The sequence below is a fragment of the Cherax quadricarinatus genome, unplaced genomic scaffold (genome assembly GCF_038502225.1).
Source record: "Cherax quadricarinatus isolate ZL_2023a unplaced genomic scaffold, ASM3850222v1 Contig1483, whole genome shotgun sequence".
NCBI classification, from domain to species: Eukaryota; Metazoa; Arthropoda; class Malacostraca; order Decapoda; family Parastacidae; genus Cherax; species Cherax quadricarinatus.
In genome coordinates, this window is record NW_027196509.1 from 55,374 (window position 1) to 72,167 (window position 16,794).

General features: G+C 41.1%; 1 protein-coding gene across 1 annotated transcript in view; it reads right to left on the bottom strand.

Moving 5' to 3' along the window:
- LOC138850977 (uncharacterized) overlaps positions 1–16,794 on the bottom strand; it is a 37,228-nt gene that overhangs the window by 9,605 nt on the left and 10,829 nt on the right. Inside the window, exon 3 of the mRNA XM_070081027.1 lies at positions 6,196–6,297. Coding sequence (XP_069937128.1) covers positions 6,196–6,297 — 102 coding nt within the window. The remainder of the gene's footprint in view (positions 1–6,195; positions 6,298–16,794) is intronic.

A 16,794-nucleotide genomic window follows, 5' to 3' on the forward strand; every position in this document is an offset into this window, starting at 1 on the left:
CACACACACGCACGAACACACACACGCACGAACACACACACACACGCACGAACACACACACGCACGAACACACACACGCACGAACACACACACGCACGAACACACACACGCACGAACACACACAAGCACGAACACACACACGCACGAACACACACACGCACGAACACACACACGCACGAACACACACACGCACGAAAACACACACGCACGAACACACACACGCACGAACACACACACGCACGAACACACACACGCACGAACACACACACGCACGAACACACACACGCACGAACACACACACGCACGAACACACACACGCACGAACACACACACGCACGAACACACACACACACGCACGAACACACACACGCACGAACACACACACGCACGAACACACACACGCACGAACACACACACGCACGAACACACACACGCACGAACACACACACGCACGAACACACACACGCACGAACACACACGAACACACACACACACACGAACACACACACATGAACACACACACACGAACACACACACACGAACACACACACACACGAACACACACACACACGAACACACACACACACGAACACACACACGAACACACACACGAACACACACACGAACACACACACGAACACACACACGAACACACACACGAACACACACACGAACACACACACGAACACACACACGAACACACACGAACACACACGAACACCAGGATGCGACCCACACCAGTTGACTAACACTCAGGTACCCATTTTACTGATGGGTAAACAGACAACCGGTGTTTCTACCCTCACCAGGAATCAAGCCCGGACCCTTGCCATGTGAAGCGAGAGCTTTAGCCACAAGGCCATGGAGCAGTATACTGGTATCTAGAAAAGTGACCGGGAACAAAAGACATTATACTAAACCCCATGAGAGAGGCACTTTGGGGCTGGTGAGGCTCTTGATCCAAAATAGATCCAAAATAGAGCGAAACACCAACGTCAAAGACCTGGGAGTGATCATGTCGGAGGATCTCACATTCAAGGACCATAACATTGTATCAATCGCATCTGCTAGAAAAATGACAGGATGGATAATGAGAACCTTCAAAACTAGGGAGGCCAAGCCCATGATGACACTCTTCAGGTCACTTGTTCTATCTAGGCTGGAATATTGCTGCACTAACAGCACCTTTCAAGGCAGGTGAAATTGCTGACCTAGAAAATGTACAGAGAACCTTCACGGCGCGCATAACGGAGATAAAACACCTCAATTACTGGGAGCGCTTGAGGTTCCTGAACCTGTATTCCCTGGAACGCAGGAGGGAGAGATACATGATTATATACACCTCTAAAATCCTAGAGGGACTAGTACCGAACTTGCACACGAAAATCACTCACTACGAAAGCAAAAGACTTGGCAGACGATGCAACATCCCCCCAATGAAAAGCAGGGGTGTCACTAGTACGTTAAGAGACCATACAATAAGTGTCAGGGGTCCGAGACTGTTCAACTGCCTCCCAGCATACATAAGGGGGATTACCAACAGACCCCTGGCAGTCTTCAAGCTGGCACCTAAAGTCGGTTCCTGACCAGCCGGGCTGTGGCTCGTACGTTGGTTTGCGTGCAGCCAGCAGCAACAGCCTGGTTGATCAGGCTCTGATCCACCAGGAGGCCTGGTCACAGACCGGGCCGCGGGGGCGTTGACCCCCGGAACTCTCTCCAGGTAAACTCCAGGTATCCTCCCCTAACCAGAATGGTTCACATTCTCCAGATACTGAATGATCCCTACAGCTTTAGCGCTTCTATTAAACAATACTAAAATGAAACGAACCTTCCATCCCCGTCACAGAAAAACAATTTCTTCGATCAAACAGCAGTGCTGTATGACCCTTGTGGGTTTAGTGCTTTGTTTTGATGATAATCTCCATGGGAAAGGGAACAGAATTCTTTCTCCGTCAGCCATGCATGTCGTAAAAGGCGACTAAAATGCCGGGAGCAAGGAGCTGGTACCCTTCTCCTGTATAAATTACTAAATTTAAAGAAAAACTTTCTTTTTTGGGTCACCCTGCCTTGGTGGGATACGGCTGGTTTGTTAGAAAAGTAATAACTAGTTCCAACATAGCCAGAAAAATTCCATATATCCTAGTTAGATTTACAGATAATTACTTAAGTGCTCTATATCTGTTGCTATCTACTTCCTCAGACCTCTAAATGCAGAGCGGCAGACCCCACACAAAATTGCCGATGCCTAGTTTTCTTACGAGAAAACGAAATATGCCTAAAAAAAAAAAGCCTATTATACACAATTACATTGAGTATATTCTAGCAAGGTTACTAAGTCTCTCACCTTATTGCAACCTGACTCTCCCCAGTGTTCAACCCTTATGAAAACTTCACCTCTGATCATGACCTCAATCGACATTCTTACCACTTCATCCTCTTCCATGTTTCTCCACTCATGCAGCCTACCCCAGCTGGGACTTCAACACACCTTCCACAACCTCAAATAAAACTTAAAATTTCAACAATCACCAAACTTCTTACCAATCTATTGTCCTTTCATGCTTGTACTACCAGTCTGCTGTTTTCCCCTCTTGACTTCTACACGTGTGACTAAGAAATACATCCCCCCCCCAAAGTTTCACTACCCTCTTTTCCGTACAGATCCCTTCATCTCAGGAGGTAATTAATCTATTAATCTTTACCCATCTTTCTAGCTGGCAATGTCTTTCTATCTATTACATCACTATCTGCCAATTTCTCTGTTACAAAAACTAGAGACCATATCAGCTGTTACTGAAGAGAAACTCGTAATGGACATTGACCGACATTTCCCCTCATCCTCAGTGTCTCGCCCTCAACAACTCCCAACTCACACTTCTGCTACTCACAAATCCTTTAATTTACATCTGCCACCACAGGCATCGACTTCACATGTCGCCAGATCCTCCATCCACCACCACCTTTCTAATGCCACTGTATAACTGGTGACTAATAATATTACAGTGACATATCAGGGGATACAGAGGAAATCCGGGTGAATTATAAATGTTAATATCCTTGTCTTACCTTACAAGAACCAAAACTACGAAGTAGTCGGAATTATTTTCAAGCAATTGTAAAGAAACAACCATGTTTCCTTACAGGTACTTTATTTTGATCCCGTTGAGGCATACAGTAAAAATGCGCTTATTATTGTGCGCAATGATGTTTCTGAATCTCGACTTAATGATCGTACTCAGCTTCCTTATACTGCAGCACTTGTCTGTTTAGACAAGTGGTACACTGTCGGTTCCTTGTACCATTCCCCCTTAATGATCGTACTCAGCTTCCTTATACTGCAGCACATATCTGTTTAGACAAGTGGTACACTGTCGGTTCCTTGTACCATTCCCCCTTAATGATCGTACTCAGCTTCCTTATACTGCAGCACTTGTCTGTTTAGACAAGTGGTACACTGTCGGTTCCTTGTATCATTCCCCCTTATAGCCATTATTTTTACTAAATTTACATTTTCTGATTTCATCTTTAGTCCTGCACCACTCCTTTCAGCAGATGATTTTAATGCTCACTTGTTCTGGGTCTCACAGGGAATAGATGTTTTTCTCTATCTTTCCAGGTTGCAAATGCTGATATCCTTACACATTAGATCCCTACATCTGTATACTACTCTTGATTACATCACTAGACTTCGATTGGACAGTGGTAATGATCTTCATGACAGCTATCATTTCTTCTCTTTTTTACACAAGACTTCATTTCCACTGGCAGTTTGAACGAAGAGTTAGGGCACTCTACACATGCTTCACCTCTTTTCCTGTTCCTTATGATTCATCTTCTGTAGACGAGTTTTATATTTTTTTATCACTTCTATTCTCTCTGCAGCCACACTTGCATTCCTCGGTACCTCGGGTAAATATTATCGAAAAGGTCCTCATGTGCTGCATCGGGTGACTACCGTTACAACAGACCTCTACACCAATTCCTAGCTTTCAAACAAACATGAGCAAGCACCTATGGTGCCATAGAGATAGCGGGATTAGGCGTTCCATTATATTTACTACTACTACCACCTCTGCTGTATGTGGCTATTTGAGCAATAGTGCAAAAACTACCAGGCACGTACATACTCTCCAGACCGTGCGCCTGTTACTCACAGCTGCTACTGTTGGAAGTGTTACAGACTCTGTCAAAGTTGTCAAAGTTGTCACAGCAGTTGGATATCACCGTGTGCGTGTTTCCAAGGGGCTACATCTACTCTCCCTTCATTCCTTCAGTCCAAACCTAAGGGAGTCCAGCCCACTTAATTTTACCTCTCAGTTCACCGAATGGAGGGTTCGAACACGTCAAGTCCTTTATAAGGTCCTGCCTCTTGTACTGAAAACCCATATAACCCGCCCTTCACAATCCACAAAAAAAAAAAACATCGACCAACAGCAGCTGTGCCTGGTGACATCAGTGTCCATGTTTCATCACTGACATCCTTGGGTACTAGTCTTCTTATTTCTTTCAGTCGTATTTGATTATGTCGCATGTCTAGTAAAGCATGAAGTTTTTTTCTGGGTCCCTAGACACGCCAATGAAAACATTAATCACTGGGTCAGCTATTACCCAACTTTCAATTCTAACATGGGTATTCCTTTCTGGGAATATTCTTCATTATTCTCTTACCAACTATGGAACTAACGGCAATGTTAGTCTCAGTTAGTACACAAGAATTATCTATCAAAGTACAGCAGCGCAGTATGACCCTAGTGGGTTTAGCGCTTAGTTTTGATTATAATAATATCAAAGTACAATTGGCTTTCTACCCACCATTTCCCCACTACTCTAGGGTTTGGGAAACTACACTTATGCGATTACCTTACTGACACATGTAATTCACCCGTGTGTGTGTGTGTGTGTGTGTGTGTGTGTGTGTGTGTGTGTGTGTGTGTGTGTGTGTGTGTGTGTGTGTGTGTGTGTGTGCGCGCGCGCGCCACTCGGACAGGCATCTGCCACCTCTTCGAGGACTCGTGTGGCACTGTCAGCTCACCATATATCAAATGACAGCCATATCTATCAGATCACACAGAATTCATTTCCGTCATCAACAACGCCCCAACCTGCTCACTGTAACTAACATCCTCGGTAAAAGTCCCACAAGAGATTAGCGCTGCACCTGGTTATAAGAATAATTCTCCCTTAAGAGGTAATCTAATTCGGTAAAAGGTAAATAAAGCAAATATACTTGTCCTTGGCTCACGTGCAAGAAACCTACACATGTTCTATCACCAACTACTGCCAAAACCGAAACCACATGTCCTCAAAAATATTTCAGCTGTTAAGAGTCAGAAATCAATAACTATAGAACACTTTTTAACATGCCTCTACCAAGATGCTTATATACTAATATACAAGGCAGTGAATGAATTCACAGAACAATATTCTTAACCCTTATCAGCGGCTCTAACCCCTACGAACTTAACGCTCTCCATGAATGTAATAGTGATTAACCCCCATCGTTTTGCTTTCTGCCCCTCCCCCTCTAAAAAAAAATACAAATGATACAATAATAAAAATACTTGATACAATTAACGCATTCCTCACGGTACAGTAGACCACAACCTCATTAACATATTACGGAACAAGAGACTGTCCACTTTTTCACAAGACTTGCCTCAATAACATCAAGACCCTCACATGCATGCTAGCAAGCACACAATATCTGGAACCTACCTGAAGGTACAAAAAAAACTTTCCCAGGAGCTTTAAAAATGTTAAAAAACTTACTGAACCTGCTGTAATATCTGGTTTGATTAAATTTTGTATATTAGATATGTAATGATCATGAATGCATGTCTAAAATACAACTTAATAAACTTTTGTCTCACTACTTTAGTCATAACTAAATACAGAAAATGTATATGCTAAATTGGCTCCTAAAACTACTATTCCATTTTAAATACATTACCTTCATATTTGTACTAGTATTTAGTAATAGGTATTAAGTTTAGTCTACCCAAAATACTATGCATAACAAGAGGCTTTGCAAAAAAATACTGTACTGTGAATATTTCCCTAAACTAAGGTAATTAGTTTGGAAATAAAATTTATATTTACTTTTGTTAACCCCAGGGAGGGGGGTAACTATCCCGAGGTTAAATATCACAGTTCTAATTTAATATAGATTGGAATGAAACATTCCTGCAACTATACCTAATAGTGAAGCTTCCGTAGTTGAGTTGTAAGTGGGATGTGATGTGGTGGTAAAGGAAGACGAAGTGGGAGCTGCCACATCCACCACTGGTGTTGATGTACCTGTGAAGGAGTCTGCTTGTAGTGTCATCATCAACGCTGATTCTGCAGTTATGACAGTAGTTTATTAAAACGTTCTCAAATAAACACAATGCCTCTATTGCTACTTCTCCATAAGTATGGCTAATGTTGTATTAAAGTTTTAGATTGATTAAATCTATCTGGAGGCTGGTGAAGGTTGCTACTGTGCTACTTTACTAAATCTTCAGATATAACCTTTCACCTTGCGTGGTAATGAGAGTATATTTCAATGTTCCCTGGGCATCCCCAAACAGCACTGCCAGACGTTTATTGAGAAGAGAGTAACCATCAAACAAGACATAAAAAAAAAAACACGTAGCAGATCCAGCCTTTTTGCATAATGTTTTGAATTAGAGTTTTATCAAGCTTTAATCAAGTTCAGATATGATAAAGCCCTATTTGGGTAAAACATAGTCTAGATATACAATACTCACTGAGGAATCCAAGAACGGTATCCCCCTTATAACAACCACAGTCACCTCTACCTCAGTATATGCAATAACGATAGTGCAGCATAAGTTTCTAACACAGTTAAATATCAGCATTGAAGGTCTGAAGAGGACTGGAAAAGCCATTCACAAATTATCACATGGAAACTGGCATCTCAGTGTTTTTCAATGAAAATATTAAGTTAGAACAACTACAGCCTTAAACTAATTCCAATCTTCCATTAAGAAACATTTTTTAAAGCCAAACTGAAGAGGCATTTTCTTGTTATCTCTGAGCAATATTCTAAAATACATCACATTAAGTTTGAAGCTTCCCAGAAGTTGCATTATCAAGGTATCAATGTTCATGGGTTGAATCCAACTGGGCGAGGCACTCAAATTGCACAAAAAACATTAACTTTCCCATTGCCTTTCATAAAAACGCAAACTGGGATCTAAAGAGCCATAATCAACCTAGACTTTTCTTTAAGTCTGACCAGCATTTACGCAAGTTTTATTTAGGCTTTGAGTACATAATTTTTTACAATGGTTTTGAGGATACATTAAGCAGATTTAACCCAGCATAACCCAGTAAAGTTAAACTTACTTATTTATGATCACTGATATTCTCCACGGACACTATTTCGTTTAATAAAATTTGTTCATTAAAATTTACTCAATCTAAACTCAAGGCATAGCTTCATCTAAGGAAAAAAAAAAAACCCGTCAGCACTAAAGTTTAAAGCCAGCCTGAAGATGCATTCTTCAGTTATTGTGCAGAATCCAACAATATCTTCACCTATACAGGATAAATCATTTTGTTTACAACTGTAAAATCATAAGTTGCATCAGATATTAAAGACTGATGATGTTCACAATAGTTTTAATCGAAAGGGAGCGCTAGACCTGTAGGGGTCATAACACATCTTGGATGGGAGGCGTTCAAATTCAATCTAAGGAAGGGTAGGATAAGTCTTAGTTTCTTGCCTTCCCTCAGGAGAGCTGCCTTGATATCTGTGAGGGGCTCTTGATCCAAGGAATGAGACACATCCTTCCCTTCTGTGGACTGAACCTGAATGCCTCCCATTCCTTTAAGCAGTAACCCAAACGGGTTTAGCGTTCCATCCAGGAGCATGACCTGAATCAAAAGTCCCTCAGCAGGACGAAGGTGATCCCCCTGAGAATGTATACTCCAGTTAATGTTGTCTAACTGTTGCATATGTGTCTTACCTAACAACATGTCGGTATTGTATACCATTTTGATGTTCATCTTGTCAGACACTGCAACACATGGCATCTTGGTACAGAAAACACCTTGGACAAGCTTTTCAAGTGAGAAGTGTTGGATCTGAGAGGGACATGACCTCTCAGTGGCTACATTCTCACTACTACTACTACTACTCTGCACCTCTCCTTCCGACAGTATTTAAGTCTCCGCACTGTCGCTTGATCTTCATATAGTTCCTGACTATGGAACTGAACTTCTCCAGGCCGAGGGACTGACAACCTCAAATTCTACGACTTCAAGGGTGATGGACTGATTACATCGTCTTCACATCACTACTGTTCCTGCCTACTTTCTGTATTCGACTGAAAAAGTCTACTGTGTAGGCGAAACGTTTCGGAATAAAGTTGTCTAACTGTTGCATATGTGTCTTACCTAACAATCCAGTTAATGTAAAATTATACTCTACCATTTACAGATTATAAATGGCAAAAAAAGGCACACAAAACACTCCATTAATGGTCACGTAAGTTCCCCCGTTTTCTAACATGTTAATTTTTTTCACTATAATCTACTATGTCCATAATTAATATCGTATTTGTTTTGTTTCTGCAACACAAATTCATTGCAATAAAACTTGCAATCAGGATACATTATCGTTTAATTAAGAGTTCGAAGCCGATCAAGATTTTCCAGTCACATGGAAACTTATGTAGTTAATAAAACTGAAAAAAAAATAAAATTTACGCAGCTCAAAGTGAAAATCAGTCTTTAAAAAAAAAAAATCCCACCAACACCGAAAGTTTGAATTCTTTCGGAAAAAGCGTTCACAAGTAATTTATCTAAATTTCAATAATTTCAAGTTTTTTAACAATGTCCGCAAAAATTACTAATTTGGACTTATTCAGCCTCGACTTTATAAGGCATAAATATTAATATTTTGAAGGTAATGTGAGGAGGCTTTTTCTAATTATTTAATAAAACATGATATTGATTTCCATTTAACATAATTAGTAAACTGGGACTTATGGACCCGAATAACGTTAATCTTACTTTCTGCAAAAAAAAAAAAAAAACAGGACTGAAAATTGAAAGCCTATCAGAAGAGGTATTTTCTAGGTAATTCAAAGGATTTCAACGATTGCAGGTTTTACATGGTCTATGAAAGCAAATTTGTCAATATACCAAATTTAACTTAATGGTTGAGGCATTTTATGTAGAGAATAGTATCCATTAAGTACTGAAGCTGTTCAAAAGAGGGACAATAATATATTAAACGTGATACGGGAATAATGTTAGAAAACAGTGGTAAATATAAACCTACACGGGGCAATTTAACTCGTCCATGGTCCAAGTAGGAGGCACTTTTTTTTTTCGGTGTTTGAAGCCAAGCAGCAGAGGCTTTTGAAAATTATCAGACTCCTTCCAAAAATCTTCAATGGGTTCCATAACAATCAGGAGGTCACTTACACATGCCAACAATTGTACGAATTTTGCCCTAGTTATTGTACACTAGTACTGAAAATTTAACAGCTGATCAGCTAAAGACTTCTCGTGTTGTGACCGAAATATAAAGGAAAAAGAAAGATTAAGGCAAGTGCTCAGAGCAGAGGTCGGCAAATGTTTTTTTTTTAAGTCACCCCAAAACAAATTTGTGTACAGCGAAATTCCCAACTGGACTTTAAAGTCCACAGAATACATAAAACACAAGGGGCATTCAAATTCAAAATAGTTTATTGAATTCACTTGTATGGAGAATGCAGTCATATAAACTGAAAAAATATGTATTATACACGATAAAGCAAAATTTGAATCGAAACAAAAAATTAACAATTTCTTTTGCAATTTTATTTATTTTACTGAGCCTTCATTACACCCGAAATTTTAATTTTTACCCCAAATTCCCCCCCTCCCTCCCCCGGTTCCCAGACCTAGAACTTAGAGGTTCCCAGTCGAGTATAAACAAAAGCTCATTGTGCTACGTGTGTTTGACATGATATATAAGAAGCTATCGGCTCGAGTCCAAGAAAGTAAAGAACGAGTCCGATTTCTTGAATCAAGAGCTCTTCACCGGCATCAAGGAGCCTCCCTTGAGGACTGTCCAACTAGAATCCATCGCTGTTAGTCCCGTCTTGGTTGCCTTAGCTATACGGTAACCAGGGCAACATTATGCAAATTTTGACATTTACATGCGTTTTGTGACCACATTCTTACAACCCATTCCAAGATTCATGGAATGGGTCTAATAACTTATCAATTTGGACTTGGTTAAACCGTCCAATAGCAGCGTGAACCTTGTGTTCAGAAAACCACTAGTGGTGAGAATTTGAGGCCGATCAGACGAGTCATTCTCCAGTTATGGAGGATAGACAAATTTGAATGAAAGCAGACAAAGTTAATGGATATTCTCCTGGCTCTAAGATACATCAACTATTTGTGACGAATGGTTTTGAAAACCGACAAGTTGAAGAATTGAGACACTTATAAAGATTCCCATGTGTTACATAAGTGTCTCAATTTTTCAATTTGTCTGTTTTCAAAACCATTCGTCACATCTGTCAGACACTGCAACATCATGGGATCTTGGTACAAAGACTTCAACGCTTGCCCAACCTTTGGACGACGACCTACTTACACTAGTGGCAGGTCCCACTGTGATTGCCTGGAGTTTACCTGGAGAGAGTTTCGGGGGTCAACGCCCCCGCGGCCCGGTCTGTGACCAGGCCTCCTGGTGGATCAGCGCCTGATCAACCAGGCTGTTGCTGCTGGCTGCACGCAAACCAACGTACGAGCCACAGCCCGGCTGATCAGGAACTGACTTTAGGTGCTTGTCCAGTGCCAGCTTGAAGACTGCCAGGGGTCTGTTGGTAATCCCCCTTATGTGTGCTGGGAGGCAGTTGAACAGTCTCGGGCCCCTGACACTTATTGTATGGTCTCTTAACGTGCTAGTGACACCCCTGCTTTTCATTGGGGGGATGGTGCATCGTCTGCCAAGTCTTTTGCTTTCGTAGTGAGTGATTTTCGTGTGCAAGTTCGGTACTAGTCCCTCTAGGATTTTCCAGGTGTATATAATCATGTATCTCTCCCTCCTGCGTTCCAGGGAATACAGGTTTAGAAACCTCAAGCGCTCCCAGTAATTGAGGTGTTTTATCTCCGTTATGCGCGCCGTGAAAGTTCTCTGTACATTTTCTAGGTCGGCAATTTCACCTGCCTTGAAAGGTGCTGTTAGAGTGCAGCAATATTCCAGCCTAGATAGAACAAGTGACCTGAAGAGTGTCATCATGGGCTTGGCCTCCCTAGTTTTGAAGGTTCTCATTATCCATCCTGTCATTTTTCTAGCAGATGCGATTGATACAATGTTATGGTCCTTGAAGGTGAGATCCTCCGACATAATCACTCCCAGGTCTTTGACGTTGGTGTTTCGCTCTATTTTGTGGCCAGAATTTGTTTTGTACTCTGATGAAGATTTAATTTCCTCATGTTTACCATATCTGAGTAATTGAAATTTCTCATCGTTGAACTTCATATTGTTTTCTGCAGCCCACTGAAAGATTTGGTTGATGTCCGCCTGGAGCCTTGCAGTGTCTGCAATGGAAGACACTGTCATGCAGATTCGGGTGTCATCTGCAAAGGAAGACACGGTGCTGTGGCTGACATCCTTGTCTATGTCGGATATGAGGATGAGGAACAAGATGGGAGCTAGTACTGTGCCTTGTGGAACAGAGCTTTTCACCGTAGCTGCCTCGGACTTTACTCTGTTGACGACTACTCTCTGTGTTCTGTTAGTGAGGAAATTATAGATCCATCGACCGACTTTTCCTGTTATTCCTTTAGCGCGCATTTTGTGCGCTATTACGCCATGGTCACACTTGTCGAAGGCTTTTGCAAAGTCTGTATATATTACATCTGCATTCTTTTTGTCTTCTAGTGCATTTAGGACCTTGTCGTAGTGATCCAGTAGTTGAGACAGACAGGAGCGACCTGTTCTAAACCCATGTTGCCCTGGGTTGTGTAACTGATGGGTTTCTAGATGGGTGGTGATCTTGCTTCTTAGGACCCTTTCAAAGATTTTTATGATATGGGATGTTAGTGCTATTGGTCTGTAGTTCTTTGCTGTTGCTTTACTGCCCCCTTTGTGGAGTGGGGCTATGTCTGTTGTTTTTAGTAACTGAGGGACGACCCCCGTGTCCATGCTCCCTCTCCATAGGATGGAAAAGGCTCGTGATAGGGGCTTCTTGCAGTTCTTGATGAACACAGAGTTCCATGAGTCTGGCCCTGGGGCAGAGTGCATGGGCATGTCATTTATCGCCTGTTCGAAGTCATTTGGCGTCAGGATAACATCGGATAGGCTTGTGTTAATCAAATTTTGTGGCTCTCTCATAAAAAATTCATTTTGATCTTCGACTCTCAGTCTGGTTAGCGGCTTGCTAAAAACTGAGTCATATTGGGACTTGAGTAGCTCACTCATTTCCTTGTTGTCATCTGTGTAGGACCCATCTTGTTTAAGTAGGGGCCCAATACTGGACGTTGTTCTCGATTTTGATTTGGCATAGGAGAAGAAATACTTTGGGTTTCTTTCGATTTCATTTATGGCTTTTAGTTCTTCCCGCGATTCCTGACTCCTAAAGGATTCTTTTAGCTTAAGTTCGATGCTTGCTATTTCTCTGACCAGTGTCTCCCTGCGCATTTCAGATATATTGACCTCTTTTAGCCGCTCTGTTATTCTTTTCCGTCGCCTGTAAAGGGAGCGCCTGTCTCTTTCTATTTTACATCTACTCCTCCTTTTTCTTAGAGGAATAAGCCTTGTGCATACATCGAGTGCCACCGAGTTAATCTGTTCTAGGCATAAGTTTGGGTCTGTGTTGCTTAGTATATCTTCCCAGCTTATATCGGTTAGGACTTGGTTTACTTGGTCCCACTTTATGTTTTTGTTATTGAAGTTGAATTTGGTGAATGCTCCCTCGTGACTAGTCTCATTTTGTCGGTCTGGGGCTCCACGCATACATGTCTGAACCTCAATTATGTTGTGATCTGAGTATATTGTTTTTGATATGGTGACATTTCTTATCAGATCATCATTGTTAGTGAAGATGAGGTCTAGTGTATTCTCCAGTCTAGTAGGCTCTATTATTTGCTGGTTTAAATTGAATTTTGTGCAGAGATTTAAAAGCTCGTGTGAGTGTGAGTTTTCATCAGAGCTGCCTCCTGGTGTTATTACTGCAACAATATTATTTGCTATATTCCTCCATTTTAGGTGCCTTAAGTTGAAATCCCCCAGGAGCAAGATGTTGGGTGCAGGAGCTGGAAGATTTTCCAGACAGTGGTCAATTTTTAACAGCTGTTCCTGGAATTGCTGGGATGTTGCATCCGGAGGCTTGTAGACTACCACAATGACTAGGTTTTGGTTCTCGACCTTTACTGCTAAAACTTCCACTACGTCATTTGAGGCATTAAGCAGTTCTGTGCAAACAAGTGACTCTGCAATGTACAGGCCAACCCCCCCCCCCCCTTTTGCCTGTTCACTCTGTCACATCTGTATAGGTTGTAACCTGGGATCCATATTTCGTTGTCCAAGTGATCCTTTATGTGGGTCTCAGTGAAAGCCGCGAACATTGCCTTTGCCTCTGCAAGCAGTCCACGGATGAAAGGTATTTTGTTGTTTGTTGCTGGCTTTAGACCCTGTATATTTGCAAAGAAGAATGTTATCGGACTGGTGGTATTGTTGGTACTGGGGGGGGATTTTTTTTCCGGCATTAGTATCTGTATCTGTTGGTTTGGAGTGGAGGCCATCGACTGTGGTTCCACTCCAGGAATGACTGGATTTGGTGTACGATTTCTGCCATTTCCTGCCAGTTTTTTTTCCTTCCTGGCACTAAAAAACCTCTCCCTCTTGAGTGGCTGTGGCTACCCAGGTTTTCCCATGGCCTGGATGTTTTGTATCTTTTTGTCCCCTTTAGATGGTATGCCTGGCAATTTAAGTTATAGCACAGTCTTTCCTGTACTGAAGAGGTACACATTTCAGGGTGAAAAAGCTTACAGGAAGGGAGTTTGCATTTTCCTGTTGTCATATGGGCATGACATTTTCTAGGGTGGTCATAGTTGCATGTCCCATCTGTTTTTCCAGATTTCCCATGCCAGCAGATACCAAGTGCATAGTATGTGCACAGGCTTGGTTTCCGTTTGCCTTGGGTTTCTGTGACTGTATTCCCTGTTGGTGCATGTTTCCCTGTCTTACTCCTATCCTCCCTAGCACCAACAATGGAGCTCCCACCAGTTGTTTTTGGTAATTTATCCTCACTATTGCTATTGGAGTCCTCTTGTTTGCTATTTCCTGCGGTATTTCTAGTTTGCAATATTGGTTTTATCTTATCTTTGACTACACTTGTTTCCCTACTATGGCTCCTGTCCTCTATGAGGTCATTTATATGTATTCCTTCATGCGTATAATTCCCGACTACCTGGACAAAATCTCCAGCTTCACCATTACTGTCTCCCAGGACAGTATCTCCAGCTTCACCATTTCTGTCTCCCAGGACAGCACCTCCAGCTTCACCATTACTGTCTCCCAGGACAGCACTATCAGCCCCACATTTACTGACTACCAGGACATCACCTCCAGCCTTACAGTTTGTGACTACATGGCCAGTATCAAGGGCAGTACCATTCAGCCCAGACTTTTTATGTTCCCATCTGTTGTAGAAAGCTTCCAGGTTTTCTATGAAAGCAGCTTTGATGTTATCCTCTTTTAATACCCTTGTGATTTTAGTCCACAGATTTTCCTCATTTGGGCATACCCAAAAACACTTCTCTGTTTTAATACTGCTTGTAGCTAGTTCTGGGATATCTGCACAAGGAGCGTGACACCAATTTCCACAAAAATGACAATTTATCCATGTGGAAGCCCGTTTGTTTGACTGACCACAGACTACACACAGCTTCATAATGATTTGAATGGTTGATTTACTGCAATTCTACTAGCAACCTCTTGAATATTATATTAATAACCTTAAATGAAGCTCTAGCTATTTGTATTTCTGTTTCTAACTCTTTTTGTATATTGGACAGCTTACCGTCACGTTCCTGATTTTTAATGTTTGTGTTTATAAGGGCGCCTACAAACCCATCCGTTTACAGTCTGCTTTATTGTCCAACGAAACTGTTTGTCAAACCAGGGTTCGGACCAGTCAAGGGTTCGGACCAGTCAAGGGTTCGGACCAGTCAAGGGTTCGGACCAGTCAAGGGTTCGGACCAGTCGATCTGCTCTGATCAGTGGGTCACTTATTTAAAACATACTGGTCGGTGATTTGAGCTAACACATGAAGGATCTACTGGAAATTATCTACCCGAGTAATATGTGATTTGACTGATACAAAAGTATAACTTGCGTGTTGAAGAGCCGGTGATATCTGGCAGCTCCTACAATGACGTACAGTCGACCTCTTTGTTTATCAATCGCTGTATCTGGCTTTTCTATTTTTGTTTTTTCCGTCTCCACCACAATAAATGCTATATTATCACTATAGTTGACTGGTGCAAATTTTGGAGGAAGGACGCTTTTTCTGTAGTAATAATTGCTTCTCGTTATGTATATTGCGACCGCTGGTAACTACAGGTTATATGAAATTCACAGTAACGTCTGCAGCGACACTTTAATTACACACACTGTCGTCGTTATTGAATTACGAGGCAACTTGTTTGAAGATCACAACTGAGGATTTTGGAGGTTATCTGATCTGTTCCAGGATGCTAGAAACGAGTTCAGTGACTTTGATCATAGGTTACGTGAACAAGCCAACTGTGCCAAGAATTTGGAACCTATTACCGTACACTTGAGATAAAAATTTGAAACCTTTTGGATGAGTTCTCGAGGTATGGCTAAAATAAAAACGGAAAGTTAGAGGAAGAAAAGCAAATCAGGTAAGCTTTTAAAAGAGCACATTTTCAGGAATATCTAATAAATAAATAAATAAATAATAAATAATAAATTAACCTAACCTGTTGGCACATTTAAAAAAGATATTTCCCGTGACTTTCCCTAGGAAAATATATTTCACTTTTTTCCTGTGACTGCCATCATTTAGATCTCGTACGTACGTGTACACACACACACACACACACACAATTTATTTATTTATTTGAACATGATACAGAGTAGTACAAATGAATACAGTTAAGTGAAACATGCCAAAGCCCCTTGTATGCAGAGCATTATGGGCAGGCTTAAAATTAACTTTAGATTAACTAAGCAGTGATATATTCAGTGGTAAAACATTATTGTAAACAGATAACAATTAAGTACAAATGAGTATTACAAAGACAGATCATATGGTCATTTACTGTGTTGCTGAGCATTCAGTAGAATGGAGTATTCTGTTGGGTAATGTAATTAAAAAATAAAGTTTGATTGGGTATCAGGTTAAACATTTATGAGATACAATTTTTAAGATACAATTATTCAGTATTTATTTGGTTGTGGGTGAGTAAGTGATTTTTGAGAAGAGACTTGAATTTATAAACAGACAGTGTTTCTTTTATATTTACAGGTAATGAATTCCAGATTTTAGGGCCTTTTATGTGCATTGAGTTTTTGCATAGTGTGAAATGGACACGAGGAACATCAAAGAGTGATCTGTGCCTTGTGTTATGGTCATGTGTTCTGTTGAGGTTGGCAAGGAGATGTTTGAGGGGAGGGTTAATATCAGAGTTAAGTGTTCTATGTATGTAATAGGTGCAGTAATAAGTATGGATGTTTTGTATAGTGAGTAGGTTTAGAGTTTTGAATATTGGTGGAGTGTGCTGCCTGTAGTGAGAATTTATCATCATTCT